The sequence below is a fragment of the Mizuhopecten yessoensis genome, unplaced genomic scaffold (assembly GCF_002113885.1).
Source record: "Mizuhopecten yessoensis strain PY_sf001 unplaced genomic scaffold, ASM211388v2 scaffold10441, whole genome shotgun sequence".
NCBI classification, from domain to species: domain Eukaryota; kingdom Metazoa; phylum Mollusca; class Bivalvia; order Pectinida; family Pectinidae; genus Mizuhopecten; species Mizuhopecten yessoensis.
This window is the reverse complement of record NW_018408548.1, coordinates 246,992-259,160: the sequence shown is the minus strand read 5'-3', so window position 1 is coordinate 259,160 and position 12,169 is coordinate 246,992. Positions and strand designations below refer to the sequence as shown.

The 12,169-nt window shown below is 34.1% G+C and overlaps 1 protein-coding gene across 2 annotated transcripts in view; it reads right to left on the bottom strand.

Annotated features, from left to right (window-relative positions):
- The window catches only part of LOC110460609 (SRSF protein kinase 3-like), a 94,476-nt gene that overhangs the window by 76,837 nt on the left and 5,470 nt on the right, over window positions 1-12,169 (bottom strand). Inside the window, exon 1 of one of the 2 annotated variants that reach the window (XM_021513611.1) lies at window positions 4,669-4,942. The exons of the other annotated variant lie outside the window; for it this stretch is intronic. Within the exon in view, the coding sequence (XP_021369286.1) occupies window positions 4,669-4,781 (113 nt within the window). The 5' untranslated portion in view covers window positions 4,782-4,942. Of the gene's footprint in view, window positions 1-4,668; window positions 4,943-12,169 lie in introns of those variants that run through there. 2 annotated transcript variants of the gene reach the window in all.

The following is a 12,169-nucleotide window of genomic DNA, read 5'->3' as shown; positions in this document are numbered from 1 at the left end:
TCAAAGTTAGTGGTCGTAAGCGGAGATGCGTGACTTTACAGTCTCCACTGGATTAATGTGTAGGTACTTATTCCATCTAAATAATCAATACTGTTGTATATTGGGACATAGAGTGGTGTGAACAGAGGCAGGATTGATTCCAAGGATCAAGGATTGCTACAACTTGGTCTACAGTAAGACTAAATACAGAAACTTGTGATTTCCAGTGCTGATCCCTCCATTTGACAATTGGAGTATCATTTATGAATTGCAATCAGTTCTGATTAAGTATCCTAAAATGTCAAATTCATTGAAGGATAAAATAATATCATATGAAATAACAAGAGGCACAATGGGCCTGAATCGCTCACCTGGTATTAATTTTACACTTGTAATCTTAAAAGTGGACTAAAATACAGCTACAGGCGAATATCAGTGATTGATTCATAAGAACCTATTAAAAGATTTAAACATATTACCTTTAATGTCCAACAAGGACATTAGGTTGAACAAAGTTTATAGTCTTCCAACCCAGCATGCTTCTGGGAAAATATCAGTACCCTGGATCTTTTGGTTATCCAGGACAAGTCATCTAAAGATTTAAACATATATTGACCCCTGTGACCTTGAATATGGGCGAAGGTCATTCATTTGAACAAACTTGGTAGTCCGTCATCCCAACATGTTAATGCATGGCCAAATATCATGATCCTAGGCCTTTTACTTATTGAGAAGTCATTTAAAGGTTTTAAACATATTTGACCCCTGTGACCTTGGATATATGTCAAAGTCATTCATTTGAACAAACTTGGTAGTCCTTCATCCTAGCATGTTACTGGCCAAATATCATGATCCTAGGCCTCTTAGTTATTGAGAAGAAGTTGTTTGAAGATTTTACGACATTTGACCCGTGACCTTGAAAGTAGGCCAAGGTCATATTTGAACAAACTTGGTAGCACTTCATCTCAGCATGCTACAGGCCAAATATCAGTACATTGGGCCTTTTGGTTATTGAGAAGTTGTTGCCGCACCATGGCATAAGCTCACTTGCACTTCGGGCAGTCCCATCCTGCAATTTTAAACGTTTTTAAGCTAAGATCATCATGACTGAGTTTATAAAAGCTAATTGCAATCCTGGACTTGAAGAACTCAACACTTTTCAGTACAAAGAAACTGCAGGTGAAACTCATCATTTAGCTTTTCAGAAATGAAAACAAGCTTACAGGCAAAAAGACTAATTATGAATTTTTTAACCCTTCTATGGGGAAAATGAAAAGTCCACATTACTTTAAAGTTCTGAAAAAGGGGGTTGAAGTTGAAGTTTTTGTCTCTGATTTTGTAGGGAAATTTATCCAGACCCATTGTTAACGTCATTAATGTAGCTGAAACATGATTTGTATCTATTTCATTTTTAATGCCATTAATTCTTGATGAACTCTGCTCTATTTGATCGCTATTGGAGAAGACGATTTTTTTAAAAGTTGTAGCTGAAACATTAGTGTTTGTAAACACTCAGAACAGTTGGGCCTTCATCTTCAATCTAATTTTGAAAAATTATCTGTCCCTATTGTGCTGAAGGAACGAAAAACCGATAACCCTGATCGGTCAATAATGGTCAGAATTTTTTATCATCAAAGTAAAATAGTGATCATGACATACAAGAAATGTCTTTTAAAACAAAACTTGATTCCACTTCCACAACATCAGAGCTACCACTACTCCTTACTGTTGGTGCCTACCAGTCTGGCCTATTTATTCCGTTAATTATTAGTTACACCGAAGTTGAATTTTAGCAGAATCAATATTCATGAAATTCTTTGGAGATGAATTTTCCATAAAATTTGTTATTGTGTTATGGTTTTAAAAATGGAATGGATGTAAATTTGTAGAAATCAATAATCATGCATGAAAATGTTCAAAACGTTACAAAGATTCCCTATGAAATCTATATCCAGGGTATTTCATGAGAAACATAAATCACTTCACATCAGTTCTACCACTACAAACGTACAGGATAAAAATAAAAGTTTTATTGATCCAGCCCTAACTTGTGTATAGACTCGACAGCAAAATGTTTTAAGAAAATGTCCATTCACACCCGAAAAAATTGACAAGTGCTGACTATTGATTGAGACGTTTTTACGTTTGGCATGCTGCCACCAACTTTATGGCCAGATGTCATGACCTGATGCTGCAGTAAAAAATGGCAAGACATCAAGTTTCTATAAAAATTACAAAAATACAGACTGGTATCTTAACAATACAGACTTGTATCTTATCAATATAAAGTAAATAACATACCTATATAGCATATCAAAACAGACTCATTTATGCAAATGTATCAAATCAATATAGTCTTATTTGCACACCTATATATAATATCAATATAGACTCATCTTCACACCTGTATATCATATCAATATAGACTGATCTACACACCTGTATATCATATCTATAGACTGATCTACACACCTGTATATCATATCTATATAGACTGATATACACACCTGTATATCATATCAATAGACTGATCTAAACACCTGTATATCATATCAATATAGACTGATCTACACACCTGTATATCATATCTATAGACTGATCTACACACCTGTATATCATATTAATATAGACTGATCTACACACCTGTATATCATGTCTATATAGACTGATCTACACACCTGTATATAATATCAATATAGACTGATCTACACACCTGTATATCATATCAATACAGACTGATCTACACACCTGTATATCATATCAATACAGACTGATCTACACACCTGTATATCATATCAATACAGACTGATCTACACACCTGTATATCATATCAATACAGACTGATCTACACACCTGTATATCATATCAATACAGACTGATCTACACACCTGTATATCATATCAATATAGACTGACCTACACACCTGTATATCATATCTATAGACTGATCTACACACCTGTATATCATATCAATACAGACTTATCTACACACCTGTATATCATATCAATATGGACTGACCTACACACCTGTATATAATATCTATATAGACTGATCTACACACCTGTATATCATATTAATATGGACTGATATACACACCTGTATATCATATCAATAAAGACTGATCTACACACCTGTATATCATATCTATAGACTGATCTACACGCCTGTATATCATATCTATATAGACTGATATACACACCTGTATATCATATCAATATAGACTGACCTACACACCTGTATATCATATCTATAGACTGATCTACACACCTGTATATCATATCAATACAGACTGATCTACACACCTGTATATCATATCAATATAGACTGACCTACACACCTGTATATCATATCTATAGACTGATCTACACACCTGTATATCATATTAATATAGACTGATCTACACACCTGTATATCATATCAATACAGACTGATCTACACACCTGTATATCATATCAATATAGACTCATCTACACACCTGTATAATATATATCTACATAGACTGATCTACATACCTGTATATCATATCAATATAGACTCATCTACACACTTGTATAATATATATCTATATAGACTGATCTACATACCTGTATATCATGTCTATATAGACTGATCTACACACCTGTATATCATATTAATATAGACTGATCTACACACCTGTATATCATATCAATACAGACTGATCTACACACCTGTATATCATATCAATACAGACTGATCTACACACCTGTATATCATATCAATATAGACTCATCTTAAAACAGCTGTATATCAATACGAAATCCAATCTACACAGTTGAATTTTATCAATAAAGAATCTTAACAAACAGCCTTTATAATATCAATATAAAATAATCTGCCTGACCTAGTCCTCAGTCTGTATGGTAATAATACTGTACCAGCAACCCGATCATTAATGTTATATCTTTTTGATATTATCAATATTTCTTCAGATGCTGCTAGAGATACACAGAACTCCTTGACTGTATTTACACACAAAACATGATAGGAATATTTCAGCTACAGTCTGTATGTGTACCAATACACTGAAGATCTAAGTACTTGGCGTGTCTGGTACTTCATACTTGAGGGGCTACCAGTAGAGATGATTATTATTCTTGCATTTTTGCAATTTTTCTTATGTCATCCCTTTTTCCAAACTCATTGAAATTTTTCAATGAGCCAGAAGTGACTTTTTATACTGGAAAATAACACTAAATCAGAAGAAAGTAAAGTACACCTGTTGGTTTCCAGTATCTACTGGTGTTTAAAGAACACCTAGACAGACCACAGCTGTTACCTACCAGTATTTGTGCTTCCTGCTACACCCACGTACAATATACACCTCATCGAACCTTTATCCTCCTTCTAACCTAAAGAGATCCTTGTCTTTATTGAAGTCAATACATCATATAAATCATTAAATGTATCCAAACAGGTACACATCTGTCCATTCACCCTGATATATAACATACAATATAAATGACTACAAGTTATCGTTGACCTGGTAAGTCTCTCAGTGTGATCAACAGGAAGAGGATTTGAACTGTGACTGGAGTCAAACTAGATAATGATGGTGAAATTGGGTCCTGTGACTGGAGTCAAACTAGATAATGATGGTGAAATTCGCTTCAGATCTAGCATTAAACGACATTTTTAAAACACAAGGTGAAAAACAGAGCTATCTCTCACCTGCCATAGGGTCTAGATCTCCATCTTGACAGTCCTGGTGACAATACTGCATGGTGGTACGGGTGTGTCACTAGTATTGCTGTACGCGGCGGTCTACTATTATACCCATACATTCCTTTTTTAGAATATCTACATATTATTATTAAACTGTGAACATATCTACAATGTAAAGCACTTTAAAAAAAGTATTTCATCTACAAGAGACTTTACCCACCAACATAAACATCCACATGACAGCACAAATTCATTGTCAACATTATCCACCTTTAGATCTTGTAAATAGGTCAATAATTGTATAGGTGAACTCACTTCCCATCTTATGACTGTATCCTTAGCTACAAAGAGTGTGACAAGTTTCGTTACATCAATGACTATACAGCGTAACCCGAACCACACAAGGATTCTTTTAATTGTATTACACCTGTGTATTATATGCCCATTTAAACTGCTCAGGGATTTCTATGCAACTGTAAAATATCATGTATCAAACAGGAAACTTTTTCTTGTTCTACTCTACTAAAATCTTGATATAAAGCTCTTCATTCTATAAGCTCTTCATTCCATGTTTCAAGGTCAAAGTTTTCCTTTTTTTCTTTAGAATATCTTACAGGTTTCTCTTAGTACATTGCCAAACCCCTCTATAACGTCTTTTTTTTATTGACAAATTGTGGCAGCATAACAAGGGTCCACTGTATGTTAAGACAAGTTTTGTACTATCAGAGACAAAAGACTGGTAAGTTAAACATGTAATATCTACCCATTATAGATCTAGATGTATTACCTATTTACAGATTAATTACGGTATTTGTTCCCATGGTCCCAGCTGTTAGGATTCCACATGAAGCATTGGGATGGCCAGTCAAAATGGTTATCTCCCTTACCTCACCATTGAGATGTAGACTTACATCTAGCAATGTTGTGATATAATTTTTGAACTGCTCCACGTATAAAACTGACTAACCCGTTTATTTGCCATCAATGCAATGCTGGCAGGAGTGCCAAATGTATCAAGTACAGGAATTTCCGACATCTTGATACCATTCTGAACTCATCACGCATCGGAGTGACAACTGGTAACTATTCCCAGTGATTCATAGTACTATGTATATGCGCATTTGTTTACATTTCAACAGACCTCAACAACTGCTACAACGAATTATAAGGCAAAGCAAAACTATGGACAAGGGGAGACAACTCTTTACAATTTTCTTGACAATCAATCTCCCAGGCTTGATTAACATACAGTGTACAGTGCTATTTGGGGTACAAACCAAACATTTCCTGTGGAAGAAGATTTGGCAGGGAGGCAAGAAGAACACTGTCAGTAATTAACCTGTGTAGAAGAAGTGTTATGACATAGCTTACTTGATGAACTGAAGCTGGATAAACGATCTTCAATGGGCACTCCAGTCTTTTCTACAAAGTTATTACAGCATAGGGTGATTCAAGCCACCGATCCTGTCAATCAACACATCACTCATCTGATGATCCTTCTACCATTAACGCAGTATCCGTTACACTTTATATCATTTATAGTCAGAAAACCCTGGGGATGATACAAGTTGCCACCTCACTAAACAACTTGAGTACATGCTTGACAAAACAATACACACAAATATTTTCAATAGTGTGCAAACATAATCAATTTTATATTAGATTCTACTCTTGAATACTTTGTTCAGTGTTTTTGGCTAAAGGAACTACATGTACATCGGCCATAAGGTTAGAGCTAATCTGGGCCCATCATCCTGCTATGAAGGCTATTGTCTTCTACAGGAACAAACTATTGTCCTTGTCTTTCACTCGGCCTTGAGCTTGTTGTAACTCGTCAACAAAAAGAATAAGCTGCTGTTATTTTATAAGCAATATGACAGCTACAGGTACTTGATAACACAGTGAACCCCAGCGTGAGCCAAGTAAAGAAGGTTTCCAGAGAACCACTATCCAGGTCACCTCCTGCCGCAGTAAACAGTTTGGATTGTGATTGGTCTATTATGAACATATGTTTAAAATAGAGTGTTAATGGGACGATGGACTCCAGACACTACTACGACAGCTCCCATCTCTATAGTGATTTGTACACATGTAGACTCAAAACAATACAATGTGTATCACTATAGTGTAGGCAGATATTGCTAGTCATCTCTAATACAGTATAATGTATATCTCTAATACAGTATAATGTATCAATAAAGTATAGGCAGATAGAGCTAACCATCCCCAATACAGTATAATGTGTATCCCCAATACAGTATAATGTATATCTATAATACAGTATAATGTATCAATAAAGTATAGGCAGATAGTGCTAACCATCTCCAATACAGTACAATATGTATCTCTAATACAGTATAATGTATCAATATATGTTACAGTTATGATATCTCTCATCAATAAAGTGTGTATTACTATACAGTAATGACATCTCTCATCAATATAGTAGGTATTACTATACTGTAATGACATCTCTCATCAATATAGTGTATTACTATACAGTTATGACATCTCTCATCAATATAGTGTGTATTACTATACAGTTATGACATCTCTCATCAATATAGTGTGTATTACTATACAGTAATGACATCTCCCATCAATATAGTGTGTATTTCTATATAGTAATGACATTTCTCATCAATATAGTGTGTATTACTATACAGTAATGACATCTCTCATCAATATAGTAGGTATTACTATACAGTAATGACATCTCCCCATCAATATAGTGTGTATTACTATACAATAATCACATCTCCCATCAATATAGTGTGTATTTTTATACAGTAATGACATCTCCCATCAATAAAGTGTGTATTACTATACAGTAGTGACATCTCTCATCAATAAAGTGTGTTTTACTATACTGTTATGACATCTCTCATCAATATAGTAGGTATTACTATACCGTAATGACATCTCCCCGTCAATATAGTGTATTTCTCTACAGTAATGACATCTCTCATCAATATGGTGTGTATTACTATACAGTAATGACATCTTTCATCAATATAGTGCTTATTAATATACAGTAATGACATCTCTCATCAATATAGTAGGTATTACTATACCGTAATGACATCTCCCCGTCAATCTAGTGTATTTCTATACAGTAATGACATCTCTCATTAATATAGTGTGTATTACGATACAGTAATGACATCTCTCATCAATATAGTGTTTATTACTATACAGTAATGACATCTCTCAGCAATATAGTGTGAATTACTATACAGTTATGACATCTCTCATCAATATAGTGTATTACTATACAGTTATGACATCTCTCATCAATATAGTAGGTATTACTATACCGTAATGACATCTCCCCGTCAATATAGTGTATTTCTCTACAGTAATGACATCTCTCATCAATATGGTGTGTATTACTATACAGTAATGACATCTTTCATCAATATAGTGCTTATTAATATACAGTAATGACATCTCTCATCAATATGGTGTGTATTACTATACTGTTATGATATCTCTCATCAATATAGTGCTTATTAATATACAGTAATGACATCTCTCATCAATATAGTAGGTATTACTAAACAGTAATGACATCTCTCATCAATATAGTAGGTATTACTAAACAGTAATGACATCTCTCATCAATATAGTAGGTATTACTAAACAGTAATGACATCTCTCATCAATATAGTGTGTATTACGATACAGTAATGACATCTCTCATCAATATAGTAGGTATTACTATACCGTAATGACATCTCCCCGTCAATATAGTGTATTTCTCTACAGTAATGACATCTCTCATCAATATAGTAGGTATTACTATACCGTAATGACATCTCCCCGTCAATCTAGTGTATTTCTATACAGTAATGACATCTCTCATTAATATAGTGTGTATTACGATACAGTAATGACATCTCTCATCAATAAAGTGTGTATTTCTATACAGTAATGACATCTCTCATTAATATAGTGTGTATTACGATACAGTAATGACATCTCTCATCAATAAAGTGTGTATTTCTATACAGTAATGACATCTCTCATTAATATAGTGTGTATTACGATACAGTAATGACATCTCTCATCAATAAAGTGTGTATTTCTATACAGTAATGACATCTCTCATTAATATAGTGTGTATTACGATACAGTAATGACATCTCTCATCAATATAGTAGGTATTACTATACAGTTATGACATCTCTCATCAATATAGTAGGTATTACTAAACAGTAATGACATCTCTCATCAATATAGTAGGTATTACTAAACAGTAATGACATCTCTCATCAATATAGTAGGTATTACTAAACAGTAATGACATCTCTCATCAATATAGTGTTTATTACTATACAGTAATGACATCTCTCATCAATATAGTGTTTATTACTATACAGTAATGACATCTCTCAGCAATATAGTGTGAATTACTATACAGTTATGACATCTCTCATCAATATAGTAGGTATTACTATCCAGTAATGACATCTCCCCGTCAATATAGTGTATTTCTCTACAGTAATGACATCTCTCATCAATATAGTAGGTATTACTATACAGTAATGACATCTCCCATCAATATAATGTGTATTTCTATATAGTAATGACATTTCTCATCAATATAGTGTGTATTACTATACTGTTATGACATCTCTCATCAATATAGTAGGTATTACTATACCGTAATGACATCTCCCCGTCAATCTAGTGTATTTCTATACAGTAATGACATCTCTCATCAATATAGTAGGTATTACTAAACAGTAATGACATCTCTCATCAATATAGTGTTTATTACTATACAGTAATGACATCTCTCAGCAATATAGTGTGAATTACTATACAGTTATGACATCTCTCATCAATATAGTAGGTATAACTATACAGTAATGACATCTCCCCGTCAATATAGTGTATTTCTCTACAGTAATGACATCTCTCATCAATATAGTAGGTATTACTATCCAGTAATGACATCTCCCCGTCAATATAGTGTATTTCTATACAGTAATGACATCTCTCATTAATATAGTGTGTATTACGATACAGTAATGACATCTCTCATCAATATAGTAGGTATTACTAAACAGTAATGACATCTCTCATCAATATAGTAGGTATTACTATACCGTAATGACATCTCCCCGTCAATATAGTGTATTTCTCTACAGTAATGACATCTCTCATCAATATGGTGTGTATTACTATACAGTAATGACATAACTTAACTTTGTCAGGACCATGAGCTGATCATTCCTACAAAGTTTCAGTTCAATCGGCCTAGCAGAACTTGACTTTAAGTTTGAAATAGGATTTCAAAATGGCGGCCGTGGCGGCCATATTGGATTTCTGAGTGACCCGAAAAATAACAACACTTTGTCAGGACCATGAGGCGATCATTCCTACCAATTTTCAGTTCAATCGGTCCAGCAGAACTTGACTTTAAGTTTGAAATGTAAAATGTTAACGGACGACGGACGACGGACGACGGACGACGACGGACGAAAACGGATAGCAATAGGTCACTTGAGCTAAAGCTCAGGTGACCTAAAAAAAACAAGGAGAAAATTGTTTCATGTTTCTGTGTCATTTACTAAAACTTGATCATAAATGGAAAAAATAAAAAAAAATAAGGATAAAAAACAAGTTTTTTACAGAAAATTAAAAAACCTTCATTATTTGTTTAAAACCCTCAGATGCCAGGATTTTGCATCTAGCTTTTAAAAAAATTCGGGGGAGGACCCCCATGCCCCCCTCTTATTCAGGAGGGGGGGTACCCCCTCCCGAACCCACCCCCCACTCCTCGCTACGCTCGTCGACCGGGGCACAAAGCGCCACAGATCTGAGAATATTATTCAGGTCTACCAGAAATTAACCAGGTCCACCAGATCAAGAGAGCAAGTGGACCTGCGGTCCACCACCTATTAAAAGTTAGTGTCAACCACTGATGTATCTTTAATACAGTATAATGTATCAATATATGTTACAGTTATGATATCTCTCATCAATAAAGTGTGTATTACTATACTGTAATGACATCTCCCATCAATATAGTGTGTATTACTATACAGTAATGACATCTCTCATCAATATAGTGTGTATTACTATACAGTAATGACATCTCTCATCAATAAAGTGTGTATTACTATACAGTAATGACATCTTTCATCAATATAGTGCTTATTAATATACAGTCATGACATATCTTATCAATATAGTGTATATTACTATACTGTAATGATATCTCTCATCAATATAGTGCTTATTAATATAGTCATGACATCTCTCATCAATATAGTGTGTATTACTATACAATAATGACATCTCCCATCAATATAGTGTGTATTTTTATACAGTAATGACATCTCCCATCAATAAAGTGTGTATTACTATACAGTAATGACATCTCCCATCAATATAGTGTGTATTACTATACAGTTATGACATCTCTCATCAATATAGTGTGTATTACTATACAGCATGACATCTCTCATCAATATAGTGCATATTACTATACTGTTATGATATCTCTCATCAATATAGTGCTTATTAATATACAGTAATGACATCTCTCATCAATATAGTGTGTATTACTATATATACAATAATGACATCTCTCATCAATAAAGTGTGTATTTCTATACAGTAATGACATCTCTCATCAATATAGTATGTATTACTATACTGTTATGATAACTATCATCAATATAGTGTGTATTACTATACAGTTATGACATCTCTCATCAATATAGTGTGTATTACCATACAGACATGACATCTCTCATCAATATAGTGTGTATTACTATACAGACATGACATCTCTCATCAATATAGCGTGTATTACTATACAGTTGTGACATATCCCTTCAAACACTGTGTTCCTACAGACTGTTTTACCAACTCCAATAGTATCAAAACAAGGTAAAGTACTGCATTGCAATCCATATCCCCTCACTGTAAATGGTTTCTCTATTTATCAAGCTGCACAAGTATCTCTGGAACAACCTACTCTAAAGAAAGTATCCTGATACAGAAAAGGGCAAATATTCTACTGATTCAGTGATTGCGATCAGAGGTCTAAACAGAAATCACAATGACTTGCTTTTGATACAGTAAATTCTATCATTTCTGGATAAATCTGCATCCTAAATTTGGTTACCCTAAGAGAAATAGTAAAATGACATGCCCTCCACAAATTTTTAGGTCAGAGGTCAAGGCCTATCAGTGACCTATATTTTATAAACTGCACTCCCCCACCATAAGATGGATATACCTGCCTGCTAAGTTTGGTTAACCCTGGTGATACAGTTGGAATAGGATATGCTCTGGACAACTTTTTTTCAGATGGTAAGGTCATAGCTTAGAATACAGCAACCTACCTCTCATACTCTTCACTCCGCCATTCCAAAATGTACTGGCGTACCAAATACTAGTACCAAACTGGTTATTCTAGGTGAAGTAGTATAGAAGATATGCCCCAGCCAAACATTATGGATGGACAGCTAGAGTGCAAACCTATAGC